This window comes from Aureobasidium pullulans, assembly GCF_000721785.1.
Source record: "Aureobasidium pullulans EXF-150 unplaced genomic scaffold scaffold_2, whole genome shotgun sequence".
NCBI lineage: Eukaryota > Fungi > Ascomycota > Dothideomycetes > Dothideales > Saccotheciaceae > Aureobasidium > Aureobasidium pullulans.
Genome location: NW_021941022.1, coordinates 152114 through 172044, shown reverse-complemented (window position 1 = coordinate 172044; position 19931 = coordinate 152114). Strand labels below are relative to the sequence as shown.

Sequence of the window (19931 nt, the reverse complement as noted above, 5' to 3'; positions counted from 1 at the left end):
TCCCGCAAAGCTTCCTCGCGGTCACTGCTGCGTCCCGGCTTGAGTGCCAAACACATCATCATCATCATCGTCGTCGTCGTCGTCGTCGTCGCATGTCCTGGGAATAACGTGCATCAGCGCGGTTCTGACTCCGATACTGCATATGTATGTATCTCGAGTCAATGCAAGTCTGCAGCCAAGTGATCATCACATCAAAGGTGGAGGCAGTGACGGGGTGAGGGCGGGGTCTCGTGCATGACGTTTCTCTCGTCAGTCCCTTCCTAACATGCAGATATGAGGCTGTATTTTTCTTCGTCTTTGCCGACTATTTACTCCTGAAACACATCTGAACACCTTATACATACTATTTATTACTATACAACCTCCTCTACAAGCATCTTAAGCCCAACATACAGTACTTGTATAGAAAGACATTTTTACGAGAAACGCTTTTTTTGTCATCAAATCATGACCGAAAACATCAAAGCCCACAACGACAACGAAGAACACGATCAAGCCCCCAACAACACAACTCCAACAGACACCTTGCCGGATAAAATCAACAATGTGGAATTGGGAAGTGAAGATCAAAAAGGTTTTGTCCTCCTTCTTCACACATATACCCCTTTTTCCGGTTCTATTTTACTGACGCCTCATAAAATAGGATTGCTTTCTCCACTACTGGACCCGATAGGCCAAGGCCTTCAGAACGTCCTCTCGCCACTGGGTAATCTGATAGGAGGAATCGGGAATGGGATGGCGGCGTGTACGACACGGGATCAAGAAGGGAAGGAAAATAGGGGAGATGGTGGTTATGAGAAGTTTGGCGGGAAGGAACAGAATGGGGGAAATCCTTTGGGGTTGTAGTTTAGATGGAGGAGGGCAAGGGGAGTATGCACAAAAGGCGGGTCTCAACTCTTCGTATGGATTCTCTTTTTTGTTCTTACTTGCCTTCCGCCGTAGACGGTTGAAGAACCCCCCCGCCGCTTCATTGTGTTGCGCGTGGATCTGTTTATTGATGACTTGGGTGGGTTGGGAAAAGGATAGGGAGATCAAATGCTCAGGTTCGTGAACCATCTTCAACATAATTATCTCATCCTCCACTTTAGCGATGCAACAGCTTGTGTACCATAGAACCAATGTTGATCGGAAGACTTGCTTATAAACCATTATGTGACCGATTCACAAATCTGGTCACTCGAAGGCGATATATATAACTCATGAAGGTTTGGCCCTACCAAGTTTTGGTTGCTAGGGTAAGCAAGAGTTGAAGAAAGTTGACCTGAATTCGCTAATCGCTATCGAGTCAACAAACCCCGAACAACGCAAATAACGCGCACAATGTGGAATGGAAAGTACGAAGAACACAAGTTTGCAGGTTGCAGCCGAGACAAGTATGCGATACCAAATCTGCTTGAACTGGAGATACATAGACAGCGAAACCTTGGATACAGGAGCTGACCTTCCCCTCTAGATACTCCAAGTCGGATATCCTCTCACAAAGTCTCACAGTGGAACGTCGCATAACTGGATCGAGCTTTTCTCATGGCTTCATGGCTTGCTCTGGGACGATGGAATATGGCAAGGCATCAGGTCTATGAAACATCCTCGCCGTTTCCTTCTCACGAGCAATTTGGAAAAGCGATACACCGAGTCTAAGAATCTACGAGGTTCGCATGAGATACGCCAAACACTTTTTAGTGAAAGCATAAGTGACTCGGAGGCCGGACGCACCATGTTGATCTTCATGAGATTTGTCTTCTGGAGCTGTACGCAATGGTGATGTTGATATACTGCCAGCATGTGTTGAGATCTTTGAGAAGACTAATATTGACAGAGTGGTGCAAGGTTAGGATAACATGTCAAGATATGTATCGAGTCTTGCTTCTGTTGCACTGTCGCAGAACCATCTATGGATGGAGTGGAGCGGAGTGGAGTCTGTCCGATCTGACCGCTACTCTACTCCATTTCACCTATAGACAACCGTGCATTATTGACAATGTACATCTTCTGGTAAATGAAGTGAGAGTCGAGTACTGTATACAAGGAAAAACTGCCCGACATCCTTTCCATAACACACCAACGTACCTGCTGCCATATGTTCTTGTAGCTTCTTGATGTCGGAGCTTTAAATGTCGCGCTTAGATCTTGTCACTAGGGACTAAGATAGAGTTAAGAGAGAGCTATGGACACATGCGACCAGGTCTGTGATACATCCTCAACATCGGTCTCTCACTGCGCGAGGTTCGATGACTGCAGGATCGAAGTGATCAGTGTGATAAGATAGAGACGGCCCACGGGGATTTACGGGCCTGGTCATCTTCTTGACGGGATAGACAAGCGCTTTTATGTGATAGATCTTTGCGCGATTGCGAGACAACCCTAACAGTCTTACAGCATATCTTCCCAGCTTTTCTTGCCGGTACCATGGCCGTCAAGAGCCAAAAACTGGACTGATTTAGAGGGTTGAATATTCAAATTCTGCGATTGACGACTCGAACTACAGTATGAACTCCAAGATTATGTCACAATCAATACGAGATCATATAACTTGGCATATGATGGTGAGTCTTAGACTTGCATGTGATGTTCGAGGTCGACGACAACTAATTGAGAACCATAGGAAGTTTGCCGAGAGCTCGACATCCTCGCTCTAGTCAAACCAAGTCTCCTCCTTGATCTTTGTATAGAACGGGATAGGAATGGCCTTTGGCCTGAGCCTCTCGGGTATATGATCGCACTCGAAACTGTACGTACCAGACCCAACCTCGAGACCCTCTTCTGCGTGCCCTAAGATCTTGCTGGCTTGTTTGTTAGGCATGACTACGCTTGCGCTAGTATTTGGAGGTATCGTAAGGGTCAATTTGAATTTGCCGGCTTCAACAGACCATGAGCAGCTTAGGGTACCATAAGGAGTATCATGCTCAACTTTCGCACTAGTAAGTGAGCCACCAGGTACAGGGCGTATTAGCGACTTCTTCCAGCCTGGTTCTAGTGGGCTAATACCACCAACGACCTCGTGCAGCCAGTTGACGATTGAGCCGAGAGCGTAGTGATTGAAGCTGGTCATCTCGCCTGGGTTTATGCTTCCATCCGGTAACATACTGTTCCAGCGCTCCCATATAGTAGTGGCTCCTTGTGTGATAGGATATAGCCATGAGGGGCACTCCTGCTCAAATAGCATGCGGTAAGCCAGGTTTTGCAGGCCGACGGAGGTCAATGCGTGTGTAATAATCGGTGTTCCTGCAAAGCCAGTCGCGACTTTGAAGTCTGCCAGTTTCACGGCTCTCTCTAAGCGAGCCGCTGCCACCTTCGCTTGATCAGGGGTCTTGAAGAGGTTGAATACGATCGCCAATGCCAATCCTGTCTGTGTGTCTGCGACAAGGAGACCATCGATGGTGATGTACTTCCTACTGAAAGCTTTCTTGGCAATCTTGTAGTCAAGCGCGTATTTAGCAGCTTCGCCCATATTGCCGAGGACTTTGCTGATCTGACTCATGATATCAGTGACATGCAAGAGGTACGCATCCGCAACGAAAGTGCCATCAGTTCTTGATTCCCCGGGTCTGTCAGGCGGCGCACTCGGATCTAACCAGTCACCGAGCTGATGGAACGAAGGATCCCAGAGACCATCCTCGCCTCGTCTTATGCCTTTGTCAAGCCACATCTGCATACTTGGGTACTGGCGCTTCAATATCTGCACGTCGCCAAATGCACAATATAGAGACCATGGTAGTAGGACAACCACATCATCCCAGACTGCTTGAGGGAAATTGCCCCATGAGCCATCTCCCTCATCTGAAGCAAGGATGTTGGGCACGACGAACGGCGGTATACCGTCGTGTGTTGCTTGCTCAGAGGCCGCGTCTTGCAGCCAGGAGCTAAGCATACCACAAGTATCGTATAGGAAATTCGCTGACGGGCCAAAAACTTGTATGTCGCCAGTCCATCCCAGACGTTCGTCGCGCTGTGGGCAATCTGTTGGGATTGACAAGAAATTTCCACGCATACTCCACACAGTGTTCTCGTGTAGCTTGTTGATCATTTCGTCTGAGCAAGAGAACCATCCAGTACGTTTCATGTCCGTGTGCATGACACACGCTTCAATGCTGTCCAGAGTCAAAGGACCTTCGGCATCCGAGGGAGACCAGCCCTTTACTTCGACATAACGAAATCCGTGGAAAGTATGCCGTGGCGACCAGTCCTTAAGCATATTCCCGTTGAATATTATGCTATCCGTAGCCGCAGCGCTTCGCAGAGGACGCACTCCGAGCTCGCCGTCTTCCATAACCTCGGCATGTCGAAAGACAATCTTGTGGCCTGCGGGTCTCTGCAGGCACCTGACAAAGAGTTTGCCGACCATGTTCTGCCCGAAATCGATGATCGTTTGGCCGGATTTACTGACGAGTAGCTTTATAGGTCTGACCTGCTCGACGACTCTGACGGGAGGAGCTTCAGACGGAACTAACTCCGCTTTTGTGAATGGCAGAATTGTCGTTGGACTCCAGCAAGATTCGGCAGATTCAAAGTCTTGATTCCAGCCGTGTTGGTCTTCCCTTTGATCATAGTGCTCACCGTCGTATAGCTCACTGCTGATAAGAGGGCCATAGCCATACTTCCAAGTCTCGTCGGATATGATTTTGACAGCGCCATTGCTCTCAGTGGTGATGACATCGAGTTGAGCGAATACTCCAAGCTGGTTTCCGTAGATATGTCGCTGCTGCGCCCAGCCTAGCCGGCCTGCATACCATCCTTCAGCCACTTCTACCCCAATCACATTGCCACCAGGTTTAAGAAGGTTCCTGACATCATGGCTCTGGTATGTGTGACGATGGCTATAGCTAGTCCATCCAGGTGCCATCACTTCGTCTCCTACACGCTTACCATTGATGAATACTTCGTACACACCGTAAGCAGTGATGTGTAACCTCGCACTGTCTGCCAACCCCTCAAATTCATCTAGCCAGAATGTTTTGCGAAATCGAAGAGGTCGAAGTGGTCCGTCAGTCTGAGCAAGCGAAGAGCCAATGAAATTTGCTACAAGCTCGTTCCGCTTTGGCAGAAACTCAACACTGGTTTCAGGAGACCATATCGAATTTACTGCATTTCCTGATGCGTCTGTTCCCGTAACGCGTACTTTGACTTTGCAGCTGGCAACTGATGACAATGGCTTGCCAGGCCAGGGAACCAGTACCGAATCAGAGCTCTCAACCCTGTGGTTGTCGTGTGGTTGACCCCACCCGGAAATCTTGATTTCGTAACTGGTTTGATGCCAGCCTTGAATCGGACCGTACGTCTCAAAAGCCCATGATAGTCGGGGTTCGTCATTTCCAGTAAAGATATGTGATTGACCAGCGCCGTTGTGGTGATGTTCAACTAAGGGCCTCGAGACCCTCAATCTTGGTACGACGTTTTGCATGCTGCTTGGAAAGTTGATTCTGCATGTATCACTTTCATGTGCTGGGACTCGTCGTGCATGCAGCTGTCGAGCTACACGATGTTCTTCGGGAAGAACTAGGTCCGCAGAGAGGTGGTCATGTAGTCGCTTTTTCCGGACGACGTGCTTGGAACTAGACGTATCGAGGTTATCCAGGGGTGCATTACTGCCTGTTGCTGCAGCAGAGATGTCGAGGTGACAAAGGATAGCACAACAGGACGATGTATGCGAACGAACATTGGTTTTGATGAAGAGGGTGGGGAGCGGGACGGGACTTCCTCGGCACTTTCGGCGCATCTCGTGCCGAAGACGTAAGCTCGATGGCTGAAGCCTGTCAACACCGCATTGTTTTCTGGCAACTACATCACAAAACCCAGTTCATCAACCATCCGGACATGAGATTTGGAGGGAGTAACGTTTGATACATGGCACTTTGCCAGTTGTGAAAGTTCATTATGGTCATCAAACAATCCGCCTCTTCACACCAGGTAGCGGAAACCTTTCTGCATTCTGGACACGTCCTCAACCTCAGCTCTCTTCATCAACGTTGCGAGACGCTCCGGGGACATAGTTGAATACTCATTTTCCAACTCTTCTAGAGCCTTGTTCTGTCTCTGCAGGTACCAACGCAGGATGTTGGCGAGCACAAAGGCGCCGACCAACAAGCCAGCCGCAATGCCAAGACCGGGACGGTAATGAGGCTTGTCACCAGGACGGTAGGTGAATGATGTCCAGATGGAAGTTGAGTTTCCGAGCGCGTTCATGATTGCTAGAGCAGCGGCGCGCTTAGCAGGAGGCCTAGGAATTGAGCTCGAGATCCAAGCAAATTGGGTTCCGTTGATGGTGAAAACGAACATCATCAGGAAGAAAGAGAAGTAGCGAGGACCGAAGCTGTTAGTGGTCATGAAAATAATCATGCCAGTGATCGCCAGCGGGATCGGGTATATGAAGAACCAGAAACGGTTCGATATTTTGTCCGACATCCAGGAATGGAAAAGCGACCAGAACACCATGAATATGTATGGTGGTGCGACCAAAAGCAACGAGATGAAATGGTTGTATCCCAATGTGGCTGTGAGCGAAGGGAAGAAGTTCTGGAAACCGGCCGCACCAGTGATGCAGAAGTACATCAAAGCAAGCAGGTATGTCTTGGGATCAGTGACGGCCAGCTTCAATCCCTTCAACTGCGACATAGCGCCCTCCTCATCCTTGTCGGCTTCCGCAGCATCAAGCGCGAGACGTTTAGTAGCGACGTGCCTCATCTCGGGAGACAAAGCTTTCCAGGTTTCAGGAAAGTCGGGAAGCACAACAACGACGATCATGCCAACACCGATGGTGATAACACCTTCGATGATGTAGAGCCTAAGGATCTAGTCAGCTTCAGTCTTTTTCTTGCGATCTGAACCCACTCACCACTGCCAAGCACCCAACCCATGGTGGCCGTCAAGTCCTCTCAAGATACCAGCAGCGATCAAGCTGCCGAAAGCACCACTGAGTAAGGATCCAGCATAGAACAACGACATCCTCAGGTTCAATTCCTTCTTTGTATACCACTTTGAAAGATAGAACAGAATACCGGGAAAGAACGGAGCCTCTGTAAAGCCAAGAATGACTCTACAGACAAGGATACCAGCGAAGTTGTGGACTTGACTGGTAACGGCCGATACAAGCCCCCAAGCCATGATGAAGAAGCCTAGATACCACGACGGACGACCAAAATAATTGAGGGCGAGGTTGCTCGGAAGCTGGGCGACGATGTAAGAAACAAAGAACAGTGAGAGTCCGATCTGGTATTGGTCGCCGATAAGGCCTAGGTCCTCTTCTAGCCCTTGTAGACGAGCAGCAGCATAGTTGTTACTGTTCAACGTAAGTTGCCAGCAACTAAAGCGATAAGAGAACTCTCTGCTTACCGATCAATGTAGTTCATGAGATACACCAGAACAACCAGAGGCATGATCAAAAGATCGATCTTTCGACGCAACTTCTTCTCGGTCACCAACTCCTCAGGAGTCAGCACATTCGCCTCATGAGGCATGCCATCTGCAAACTCCTCATGCTTGCTGTAAGCTTTCTCGTCCAGAATATCGGAATGTACCGCCATATTTGCAAAGATGGTATAAAATTGGAGAGGGATAACCACACTGGTCAGCAAAGCGATAACAGGAATATCCCCAGCGGTTATATATACAGGCTCAACGTGGCCATGGCTTTCCGCCCAGACCTGGACCCAAGCCACTAGCTCCAGACGTTGCATGCTGGATCCCCGCACTTTTTCACTAGGCAGATCTGGGGATAAAGTATCGCGGGGTTACACGACCGGGGCACGAGGATCTAGCGTGACATGCGCCTTCTTTGAACTTGTTCTTTTCGGAAGGGGTGACTGTCGCCCGTCTTGCTATCTTTTCGTTCTCACTGGCTATCTGACACCCGAGATTTGGACTGGCCGGGTGAGGTTTCAGGACGCCAATGGACGCTATCTACCAATACCACACATGTCAACGCTCTGAGGGCCACCGTGGTTGCAAACTCCTCGATTGCAGAGTCAGGACAAAGGAAGGAAGGTCGACCGAAAAGCCAAGTTGATTTTCTAAAACGTTCGCGTCCACAAGCACGCGAGACTCTCGGTCTACCACGCCGAACCCGCCGCGATACCCCGGTGTGGGGTACGAACCTCATCCGGCGAGAACACCGGCCACGACACACATCACATGGTTACTGCATTGCAAGCCTCAACTTTGTTTCCACCTCTTCTCCTCATCGGCAGTTCGATTCCCACTTCCGAAAAACGCCCAATCATCACTTCCGTTGTTGCTATAACACACTGTCAGCACGATACCAGAGTATTAAGGATGTAGTCACGGCAAGCTTTGGTGGCCACCTCTTGCATCAAAGCAAGATTTATTGCGGCGTTCGCGGGCGAGTGCGGGCAGCGGGAAGAGAAACGTGCGCCTTGGTGTCTGGAAAGTCATGTCTTGTCAAGCCTCCTTTTACTTGGCGGCTGACCTCACTTTAGGTACATTAATGGGTGAGTTGGATCTTTGGTTCTAATGACACTGTGTATCTGCTCTAGGAAAATCGTTTCTTGAGCCGATATCGAACGATTGGATCTGTTTGCTTGGCTTCCTGGGCATGCACGCTCGTACACGCTGCCTATGATCTCCTGTCACTACGATCACCAAGGCGGAACCTCAACTGCTGTTCTGAGATCTGTAACAAACCCATGCCTGAGCCTGACGTTCCAAAAAGAGCCATCGTCTATGCCATAATCACCATCTCTTATGTTCGACCTTCAGGACTGTCTTCACTTGCTCTTCCTACTGCTCTCTCTTTCCGCTTTGCTCAGCGATGAGTCTTTCCAGACCAATGCGAACCTTCTCTTTGCCGATAAAATCGACACAGACAAACGCATCATACCAGACAAGTTTTTCGAGTGAGAGATGAGTCGCAATACAGCGGGCCACACTCAACCATCTAGCCCGCCTTCCCGGATCGAGGTGATCATGGGACCTTCTAGAAAATCTGGAGCTTTGCGACAGTTCCAGTCTTCTCAAATGCTTGGGAATTGCCAGAATGAGCACCAGATAATCGAACAAATTCTTCTCGGTTATCAGAACCCGGGAGGCAATCGCATTGATTGTGATTTCCTCGAGCTCTTCAAAAACTTCAAACTCCCCTGATTCAGCACTGCCTGGCATTGCAACTCTGGTCGGAGTCAAATGCGGGAAGCTTATGATGTCTGCAGTCAGTCGGTTGATTTTACATCCACTGCGTGCTGAAGCTTTGAGTACGAGTTTGATGACACTGGCTCCTTCGTGGCGATCTTCCATATCGTAACATTCAAGGTGATGGCGTGTTACAATTCGTTCCATGTTGATTGGTTCTTTGCTTGGTCGGAAGTGATCGTGCACACAGACTTCCAGGGGGATTCCATGAACCTCGAGTGCTTTGAACGTTTCGGCCAGGAGTTTTACGTGTGCGCCAGCTTTCTCGAAATCGCGTTGCCGCGACACCCAGCTCAGTCGCGGTGTCTTGGTCGTAAACTGAATCTGCTGAGCCAAGTGCAGGATCGGACCTGTAGTCTCCTTCCAGAAATTCAATCTTCCTCACACAAGGACCAAACACAGGGTGTCTGCAGATATCCAGAAGTGCCTCGAGACTTTCCTTCCAGATCATGACGTAGGGGTTTTGGAAGTAGCGTTGAGCGAAGATCGCGGTTGCCGGACTCTGAAGAGCCTTGCAGCTGAGTCGGACAGCGCCCAAGTCGGTCAAGGACAGAGTTGGACCCCGGGAAGATCCTACGCTTTCATCAGAGAAGATGATGCTCAAGATCTCGGTCGGCAGCGAGGTGAGGCGAGCTTTGCTGGTCGCCATCATTCTGCGAAATAGTGTGTCAGAGATAGGAGTTTCTCCCGCAGTGAGAAGAGACTTACAGAGTTGATAGAAGTGTGTACGCTGGTGGCGATGAGTGAACAGTGGACAGGTAGCAACGATCAGTCTTTCTACAGTACGCAAAGAGAAAGAGTATTCGACAATCAAAGCAGGCAAGTGAAATTGACGGGGTCCAAGACAACCCGTGAGACTGTAGATTTACAACACAAAGGCATCACGCCCCCGAGACACGAAAGTCTTTGGCTGAGAAGCCCAGACAAATCGACAAGCACATAAGCAAGACAAATCTCGTCTTTTCTTTTTGCAAAAGTAGGTATCTTGTCATTTGCATCAACACACTATTCTCGGATCAAGACTCCCGGTGTACCAAATCACTTTCAGCAAACAAGATACCGTCATCACCAGGATCCCTGGGGCCGAAGAGAGACGCTCTGTAGGCGTCGCCACACGGTACCAACTGTTCCACCGCACAAGATCTCCATTCTTTCGCATACTGCCCCTTGGAAATCAGAAGAATGATTCACAAATGTTATTTCGAGTCAAAATGGCTCGCGAGGCCGACCAGAGAATTAAAGCCTTGCTCAATGGGAGCTTCTCTCCCACAACTTCTTGAAAAAAATGTGATTGTACAATGTAAACCTTTCATCAACCAAGAAGAAGAAAGAAGAAAGAATGAAAAGAATATCTACAAAAACCACCCTTTCATCCATCCCCTCGAAAAGCAAAAGAAGCCACCACTACGAGAGTAAAAGAGAAGTCTCCCCCTCAAGACTTTCTTTTGTCATTCTCCAAGAAAACACCCATTGGTCAAAGCGAAACCCCCATCTACTCTCCACCCCATTCCCGCCCCCATCCGATGAAAATTTCAAGATTTCTATCCTTTACCATGCGGCAATTTATTGAGCAATTTCTGTCCTCCGAGCAACAATCTACTCTTGAAACCCTCATCATCCTGCCCATCCGATCCCAAACTGCCATTTCTGCCTGCATCCCCTGATTGATTGGATGCACTGGTTCCGGGTCTGAGTCTGCCGAAAAGACCACCCTTTTTGTGGTCGGAACTGCCGATGGAAGTACTTCTGACCCTGCTCTCTTCGGATTTGCGAGAGGGGGCGAGGGAAGAAGATCCATTCGTGTAGACGCGGGAGATGTTGGAGTATCCGGTTTGAGGGCGGCGGTTGAAGATGGGTCCTTCTGATTCCTGAGATAAAGCGAGAGAAGGTGTGATGGATTTGGTGCGGGTTGGGAATAGTGATGCTGGGGAGTGGTCTTCGAATACGCTGGGGCGACCGGAAGTGAACGAGGGTCGAGCTGGAGTATCATGTTCTGTTTCCGCTTCATCTTCTTCTTCCACGATAGAGGAGGTTGTCATGTGCGAAGGAGTTGAAGCTTCGGAGCCGCGTTCATCGTTGTGGGAATGGATGTGCATGGTGCTGAGGTTTGCGATCTCGCGAAGCTTGCTGGTAGCTGCTTGGCGGGCTGGACGGTGGTTGTGGAATTTGTTACCGACGATGGCGCCGGCGTGTGAGATGAGAGCCTTGATCAAATCTTTCTTCATCTGAAGAGCCAAATCTAGGTTCGACCATGTCTTGTTGCGATACTCCAGAGTGGGCATGCGGAAGACAAGATCGTGTACATCCTCCAAGTTGCGACGGCCTTGCCCCTTGTAAGACAGGCAGAGAACCATAGAAGGGACCTTGAAAAATGACAGCGTCATGTAATTGGACGCACGTGAAAGCATGAGTGATAAATCATCTGAAGCTTGCTTGTCGTCCTTGTCAGACTTGCCTTTCTTGGCAGGCTTCTTCTTTGACAGTTCACTCTCGGCGAGGGAATTTGTTTCCGAGGAGCGCTGGGAAGGCGTGCGACTGACAAGACTGACGTTGGATGCCGTATTGCCATTTTGCTTCTTGGCAACGTTGCTTGATGACTTGTCGGAATGTCCAAAGGGATTCCAGTGAAGACTGTGGGAGGAGGATGTTTGTTGGCTGATACCCAAGCCCTTGTTTTTTCCCTTGAGTGGCACCTTTCCTTCCGGTAGCTTCAGCGTAGGCTGGAGTCTGTGCTCAAGTTCGCCTGCTCCTGTGCCTACACCTTGATGTATAGCCGAACTTGTGCTCTCATCAAGCGGCAAAGCCTTCTTAGTTTCTTTCTTCTCATCGGAGTCTTCCTCGTCGTCTTTGGGTACAGCCATGTTACGGACCATGAAGGGCGAGAAGCCGCCTCCTTCAAACGCATTCCCACCGACTCCAGGGAAGAGATATTCGAAAAGACGCTTGGCAATCTCGCGTTCGAGTTGAACACGCAGAGGCATAACGTTGACTTCAAAGTAGTCGACAACAGGGATACCAGCAATAGCTTCAAGCATCAGCCATTGCACACGCAGCATCTTCATGTCCTTTTGCTTGTGGAATCCACGAGCTGGATCAATGTATGGCGCGATGATCTCTGGGTATACTGCGTTCGGCAACAGATTGAAACCATTGATTCTACCAATCTCAATGCAGTTGTAGTTAGAGCCGTCATTGTTGTCAGTTCGATCAAAGAGACCATCCTTGATCTGGAATTCGAGGAGAGACTCGTTCTCGCCACGGATCAGGTGCCAAGCAATTTCTTTGGATGATATCAACCATCTTAGAAGACCAGGCGATTCGTCTTGGCCGCGATCTTCGTTTCTCCTTTGAGAGGTCGTAATCGCTTTCATCATGAAGAAAAGTTCGTCCTCGCAAGAAGCAAGATCTGCATCAAGGGCGATTCTATCCTTCCATCCCTGACGATCCAGGAACTTTTCATTGACTTGGAAGTGCATCTTGATATCTTCTAGCTGGCGGATGCGAGATTGTAGCATCTCAACCATCTCAGGGGCGCCTGTCAGATCGCTGAAGTCAGAAGCCAGCATGATCTTCTCCAGTCTCTCGCTACGAGTCTTTTCGAGCGGCTCGCTGTACAGGAGCAGGTCCAGTACGATGATGTACATAGCGAAGTACTGGTTGGAGTCGCAGATTGCTCGGAAGTGCGGGAACTCGATATAGACGTGGTCCATGCGAGTGTCGGAGGCATCTGGATTTTGTGTCTTGTTGCCATCTCCTCCACTGACATCGTCGTTGTACTTCAATCGGAGGTTGTTGTATTTGTCGTAGCGCAGACTTGCCGAGGTGCGGTGGACAACCCTCGAGAAACCATATGGATTGACTTGGAATTCAAACATGACTTCCAGAGGCACCCAGGGCGGCCAGTACTCTCCGACCTTGCCACCATAGCGGTTGCCAGAGTACATGTGCAGATATTCGGTCGAGAAAGTCTTCGTACTAGCCACAAAGACTTGCATGCTATCCATAGCGGCTGAGAAGCGAGTTTGTACCAGACCACTGATCTCATCGAGTACTCTTTCCTTATCCATAATCTGTACGACCTTGAGTTGCATACCCTTGGCGGCGACTAGCATGACAGATTTCGGATTCTTCTCGCTCTGCAATTGGATTTGCGGAGCGATAAGACGGAAGTGGTAGGTATTCTGTGGCGTGTATTCAGTCGAGATGCCCTCTCCAGCCCCCTCATTAGCAGCTGTTTCTGTGCATTCCTGTTTCTCGGGGTCGTCCGCATTGACAAATTGTCTTCCGTCGTTCAAAAGCTGGTCAATACGATCTTGAACTTCCATCTCATCTTCCTGGTTGGGAGTCATCGGCAAGAACGAAGTGTCATTACTGACCGTGCTGTTCGTCCGGTCTTCTGGGGCTTGTGGGCCTGATTTCTTTTGCTCGTCAAGGATGTCAAGGATGAACTTGACAGCTCTTCTCGACATGTAGTAAACAAATCCACGTCTTTGACTGACTTGATGGATGTATCGGAGAATGATGTTTCGTAGTGAGTTGTTCCACTTTATCTGAGCGTTGTGGACGACGAAGCGGTTATTGAAGTCGCTTGTATAGTCTGCGAGCGGAGTGGAGTCTTCCTTCGATTCACCGTCTTTCTCCGGATCTCTGTCGGGCAGATCGTCTGTTTCGATATGTTCGCCCATGGACGGATCCTCTTGTTGCAGCTTCTGGACCAGCACGTTCAACAATTTGCACAAGAACTCATGTTTCTTCTGCAATGCTTCTGTGTGGTTTTTCAGAGCTCTTAATCGCTCACTTAGATGTTCGTCATTATCATGGTTTCTGACAACCTTGACTTCTTGCTCGCCAACCGCACGCTCATTGTTTGCCATCTGTTCTTCAATACGGTGAATACGAGACTCAATCAGATCGGCTTGTACTCGGCGCGGGTCGTTTCGCTTGGACATGACGCAATAGTGAGTGGGTTCGTCGCCGAAGATACTTGATCTTGTTGTGTCTCCAGACACTGAGTCACCATGGTCTGTCTGTCTGAAGTACGTGAAGCGAGGTGCGAATCCAAGTGGGAGAATCTTCGTTGCGGGGTTCGTCTCTGCAGGCAAGATCCAGTCGAGCTCAACAAAGTCGTCCATGTCGATCCATGTCAGGTCGTTGTCTGGGATGGTGAACTTGGACATGTCTACGTTGGTGATGTTGCTTGTCTGGTAGCTAGCCAGAGTGGCTTCGTCAGCCCGGTCGAGTTCGGCAGTACTAGTACCCTTGATCGATGCAGATATCGCTCGAATATCAGCTGAGATGAAATCAAGCTGACATTGGTTGATCTTCATGGCGGTCGTTCTCTTGGCCTTCTTCTCTGATGTGGCTGGGATCTCAAATGTCTCTCTGCGTTGATGAAGATCCAACATGAAGCTATCAAGTTTCATCTTCAGACCAGTGGCAGAGACGACATCGTTTTGATAGTCCTCAGCGTCTTTGTGCTTGTAGATGTGACTGATGAAAAGAGGTGAGAAGAGAAGGTTGTACTTGATTGTACCGAGATGACGACCAAACTTTTTGCTCGACTTCTCCATGCTTCCCCATAGGGGACCTTGGCGAACGGGCAATGACATGACACCTGAGAAAAGTGACCACCAATCGTAGAAGTGCGTGAAAAAGCGAGGCGTGAGATGGACTGAGTTGTAATTCTTTGACGGCTGGAGGTTGGCGACGTTCCAGTCCCGGTCTTGCGGTGCGGAAATAGCGATAGAACCATGAATCCAGTGACTTCTGAATGTCTTGAACGCGTCGTAGGTTTCTCCTGGTGGTGCTTTGGCATGATCAGGATGCCTGAGCTTCACCTTGTAATGAGGACAGAAATTGAAGCTTCTCTTGTCACCTTCAACTTCGCGTTCGAAGGTCAGACCAGCCATCCACTGCACATTGCCGGATAGCTTCATGACAACCTTCTTGAATGCGGCTGTAGCCTTGCTGCTGTTGACACTACTGGAGCCGCTGGACGACTCGTTCTCCACTTCGAGTGATTGCCGAGCGTAGTAGTTGTAGTCAGGGATAGCCATGACATAGTCACCACTGTCCACAGTCATAAACTTGCGAGGATCGTCATCTTGTGCAATCCTCCAGCGGACCTTGTTTCTCCAGACCATGACAAATCCGGCTCCAAGGCCTGTGACAACGTAAGGATCTCTAGAGCCCTTGAGACAAAGATGAACATCGCCATCGCCTTTCCAGTTGACGTCAAGTCTCGAGTGGAAGCTAAGTCTGATCTTGTCCCAGAAGCCAACTCTTTCGGAGGGATCCATAGGTGGCTTCGTGAAATTCTCAATGACTTGCATCATATCTTGAATGGCTGGCTGGTAGGAAGTTCCCCAGGTGATTCTTGTGGGCGAGCTTGTGTTGATATCAATCTTCATGTCGGAGTAAGTCTTGACTGCCGATATGGTTCTACGCACGTCGACAGAGAAATTCTTGTCAGTATCGTCCTTTCCGAACTTATCCTTCGGCACCACGACAACGTTGATATGACGTTCAGACTCTGGTCCTTGGAACTCTTCTGCGACAACAAAGTCTGTGCTAAGGGACATACTAGCAAGTCGAGGCGATTGGCCAAGGCGAATGGCTGGTATGTGTAAGAGAGGCAATGGGTAGTCTCTCAGCATTACTCTAGCTTCACCCAGGGTAACCTTCAGATTCATGGGTAGTAGTAGACCATACTTCATATCCATAGGCATGCCCTTTCCAATATCATGGAGGAATTGGGGGTATTGATCGAGTGCAAAGGAAGGCTTGTCGATGATGACGCCCACATCGCTGATAATAGCAGCCATGAGAGCAGGCCTTTGTGGTATGGCCATTACGTTCTCAGCTTGGTCAGATTCATCTGGCAAGTCGTTCATGCCCCATAGGAGACCACGCAACTCTTTAAGTGCATGACTCTGGGAACCCAGAGCACGGTCGATACGCTTCTTCCAGCTCTGAGCGTTGAATTCTTGCAGCTTTGCATGGGCTTTCTCGACAGTTCGGGTGCTTGCGCCACTCATATCAGCCTTGCCCTCGGTGTCGTAGCGGATTTTGCGGTCACGACCTCGGCCACGGCGCTTTTCAGGAGACTCTTCATCCTCTTCACGCAACGTGTGTATCGAGTGAGCACTTTTGCTTCTTCTGTGATGTGATGTTGCAGGTCGTGATATACTGCGGCGGCGAGATGGCGGGGGTTGTGCAGAAGCTGTTCGCACACGAGAACTACCTCTTCTTTGGCGTTGATTTGATTCTGTATGCTTGACTTTGAGTCTGAAAGCTTCTTCGCGCGCGAGACGCTGCTGTTGCTCGACCAGGCCGGCTCGATAAATTGTTCCTAATTTCCATTCAAAGCCACTGTCTTCAATCTCAAAGAGCAACAACTGACTGCGCAGAGAGATTCTCGGGACTTTCTTTGGGCCTTCAGGATGCTTCTCAAGGATATACTCAAGCGTTCCTGTGCTGAAATGATGGTGTAACTGCTCGCAAGTCTTCACAGTGTTGACAATGTTGTCAAAGATGGAGTGCAGAACCATACCATGTGGCACACCAATACGAATGACGTCTGTTGTAAGGTCGAAAGACTTTGCGATGTCTGTCTTTGTGCCTACTTTGGTCTTGATCTCGCGCAGGTCGAAACGAAGATTCTTGACACTGACAATACGGCTCCACACTTGCTTCATGTTAGGGGTACCAGCCAGCAGTCGCACCACTTTGAGACGAGCGAATGGCGTAGCCCATCTATGGCGACCACAGTCAGCTCCAAAGATCTGAATCATCATTGGAGGATCTGATGGCAGATCAGCTTTGACTTGAATGAGGTTTGCCTTGAAGTCGATCGTGGTAACTTCGCTCATCAAAATCTGATCATATTGAGAATGATCCCGAGTCTTGACAGTGGAGCTGGGCTGATGCTTTTTGCGCTCCTCGTCAGCGGGATGGGCTCCAGGTACCAAGAACATTCTTCGGAATGTCAAGACTGCCACACCAATGGAGAAGTGCTTGTAAAGGGAGTATTTCAATTGCAGGCTCTTAGCATGCGAATTGATGTGGAAGAGTGGCCCTTGCAAATCACTGGAGGTCGAGAAAGCAACTTCAAACTTGGGCAAGGTGATGAAGGGATCGGCAGGTGAATCTTCGACAGCGTCTGTTATGTGGCCTTCCAAACCTTGGATGTGCAAGGCTAACCTGCGACCGTCCGTCGGGAGTGACTGCTTCTTTCGCGGTGCCTCTGGTGTTGACGATCGATCATTCCTTTCGCGCGAGAAAGACCTACTAAGTGACCTTCTTCGTGGTACAGGAACATAGACATCTTCGCGATGTGCCTTGTACTCGGTCGACCATGACTCTAGCTGCAAGGCAAATCCACGAGCATACTTGGAGACACCCTGATCTACGCCTGCTAGCTCGATGTTGAAGTCAGCACCTTGTACGCTCACATGCTGCAGCCAATCTGGAATTTGGCGAAGGAAACTAGGCTTCTTTACAACAGTGGTTCCGTCGGCTGAGTCTGTTTCTCTGCGAGCGGCCTTGACAATTTGGCGAATACCTTCAGAGATTTCCGTACGGACCAAGAAGACTGAGAATGTCTGGAATCTACCATAGACGAAGACCTCAGGTTGTGGCAGTACGTTGACATCAACCTTGACCTCAATTGTCTCTGTTTGCAGAAGGTCGTGTTTCTGGCCAGCATTTGTCTGGTAATATAGCTGACTTGATGTCTGTCTGTAATGTAGGTGCAACCCGTATTTGACTGCAGAGTCGGTTGAAGAGTGCTGCGAGTCAATGTCCAGGGACATGGTCGAAGTTGATGAAATGAGCAAATCATACTCGACATCTCCAGAGAAGCATGGACTCAAAGGAGGGAGTGAAACTCTGACGACTGGTTCTTGAACAGCGATTTTGATGATCGCTTTGGGTAAGAGGCGCGATAGGAAACCACGACTGGTCAACAAGGGCGCTCTTGAAGACTTTTTCGACTCTTGTCGAACCTTAGCGATGGCTAGTAGGAGTGGCAAGTGCTTTGGATCCAGATCGATAGATGGTGAAGTACACACAAGGTTGGCAAACAGAATGTTGCTGTTGCGTTCCCGCACGTTGGTCGAATCGTCGGGCTTCTGTATCGTCTTCGAAGGAAGTGTGGTTTTGACTGTAGCGGTGACCATAGGCACATAGAGCATGCGCTCTGGATGATCATGGCCATCATCAACACCGGCTGAAATTGAGATGGCTGTGAGTAGAGCCTGATGAGCGACATCTGTCGGCGAAAAGTACATGCGATGCGCTGGACTTCTCGAATCAAGTCGCAGTAGATCCAGACCCAGTTCCTTCATGGCCATATTGAAGTACACATGCTGCCCAGAAGTGTGCAGAGATCTGATACGCCTTGAAAGGCCCAAGAAGCCGATGGCCAGCTGAAACTCCTGTATGCCTTTGAGTACAGATCCAAGAAACTCTCTCGACTCAGCCACGGCTTCCATAATCTTCTCCTCACGATCTTCCGCGTCCCGAGGCTCCTTCAGCACATCGTTAATGGCGATTTTGGGTGCTTGTATAGAAGTCGAGTTTTGGGCAGTCTGTTTTGTTGAAGCACGAATATCGTGTAACTTCTCGCTGGCGTCCAGAAGTTCGTCGTAAGGTATATCCAATCGACCCAGTTTCAGCGCAATCGAAGCATCGCGCAACCCTTCAAGATGTGGGTGTAGGAAACCGTGTACACTCAACGAAAGACCGTCTAGAACCTCAGTTGAGTCCTTTCCTTCAGGGGTGAACAAAATTGACCGGATGATGCTCTTCCATTCGGCAGGGGTGTGTGATGAAGCTTTGGTCTGGTCGTGTTGGAACAAGCGACTACGATCCACCGTCTTTGCTCTTGTATCCACAGCGACAGTGATGCGCTCGACTGTGATTGTTCCCACCTCTTTGATGACCACAGTACTGGACACAGCAACCAAATCGACCAGACATAGGTATCTTATCTTTGTATGCAATTTCTTGATCTTGTCCTTGACTTCGGTCAACTTCTTCCATTGTGATGCGCCATTCTCATGCGACTGGGCTTTTTCTTCTGGTTGTGTATTCTTGGTGGATTTTCCTAGGGCGCGGAAGTCGACGACGATTTGAGGTTCGGTAAGATGAAGACTGATCCACGTGGGTTGCGCAAAGGTGGGTCGGTGTAATGACAGGCCGATGCCTCTGATGTATATCTTGATTCCATCCTTGGGCGAGAAAGCGATGCGACGGAAACCAGAATAGCCGATGCGCTGGATACTGACACCGGTCAGGATACGCAGGAGAGCGAACAGGACGAATGTCGAGAGGTAGGCCAGCACCAGGACACCGCCGACGAAGGATGCTGTAGGCAGCGGCATGCTGGTAGAACTAGAGATTAAGTATTATATATTTTTCCCAGAGAAATGTTGCTACCGCGGCACGCGATCGAGGCCCAAAGTCGCAAGGGGAAACGGAAGTCTTGCAGCAGACTGTGGCATCTTCACCGCGCGCCCATCGGTGTTGTATAGCGTGGAAGATGAATGTCGTATAGAGATGGCCAGGATGGGTGATTGATTGTCGATTGATTGTCAAAGGATTGGCAGCGGCTCACGCGAGCGCGAGGGGTTGGCGTGAAGGAACACTTCCCATCAATTTCGCTGATTAGCTGCTTAACGTCATATTACAGTTGAGCCTCAATTTGTGAGCATCCGGGGATGCCGGGGGTTCGGGAGTTCTAGCCCTCGTTATGTCCGCAACAATAGAGACGTGATACGCGTACGCATAGG

General features: G+C 49.5%; 4 protein-coding genes across 4 annotated transcripts; 1 reads left to right on the top strand and 3 right to left on the bottom strand.

Annotated features, from left to right (window-relative positions):
- The first annotated feature begins 329 nt into the window (after positions 1-329).
- M438DRAFT_341853 (uncharacterized protein) lies at positions 330-1018 on the top strand. Its single transcript, XM_029904605.1, has 2 exons — positions 330-574; positions 644-1018. Exons 1-2 carry the CDS (start codon positions 448-450, stop codon positions 844-846), a joined length of 330 nt encoding a protein of 109 aa, XP_029764399.1. The 5' UTR covers positions 330-447; the 3' UTR covers positions 847-1018.
- A 1614-nt stretch (positions 1019-2632) lies between these two features.
- M438DRAFT_265966 (glycoside hydrolase family 78 protein) lies at positions 2633-5398 on the bottom strand (the record flags this gene model as incomplete). The annotated part of the gene is made up of 1 exon (XM_029900064.1): positions 2633-5398. One exon carries the CDS (start codon positions 5396-5398, stop codon positions 2633-2635), a length of 2766 nt encoding a protein of 921 aa, XP_029764398.1.
- Positions 5399-5857: 459 nt separating this feature from the next.
- On the bottom strand, positions 5858-7517 carry M438DRAFT_310289 (permease of the major facilitator superfamily; the record flags this gene model as incomplete). Its single annotated transcript, XM_029902413.1, has 3 exons — positions 5858-6778; positions 6830-7273; positions 7327-7517. The coding sequence occupies 3 exons, from the start codon at positions 7515-7517 to the stop codon at positions 5896-5898; spliced, it is 1518 nt and encodes a 505-aa protein (XP_029764397.1). The 3' UTR covers positions 5858-5895.
- Positions 7518-10352: 2835 nt separating this feature from the next.
- M438DRAFT_341852 (uncharacterized protein) lies at positions 10353-19728 on the bottom strand. The gene has a single exon (XM_029904604.1). It carries the CDS (start codon positions 19521-19523, stop codon positions 10680-10682), a length of 8844 nt encoding a protein of 2947 aa, XP_029764396.1. The 5' UTR covers positions 19524-19728; the 3' UTR covers positions 10353-10679.
- Between the last annotated feature and the right edge of the window lie 203 nt (positions 19729-19931).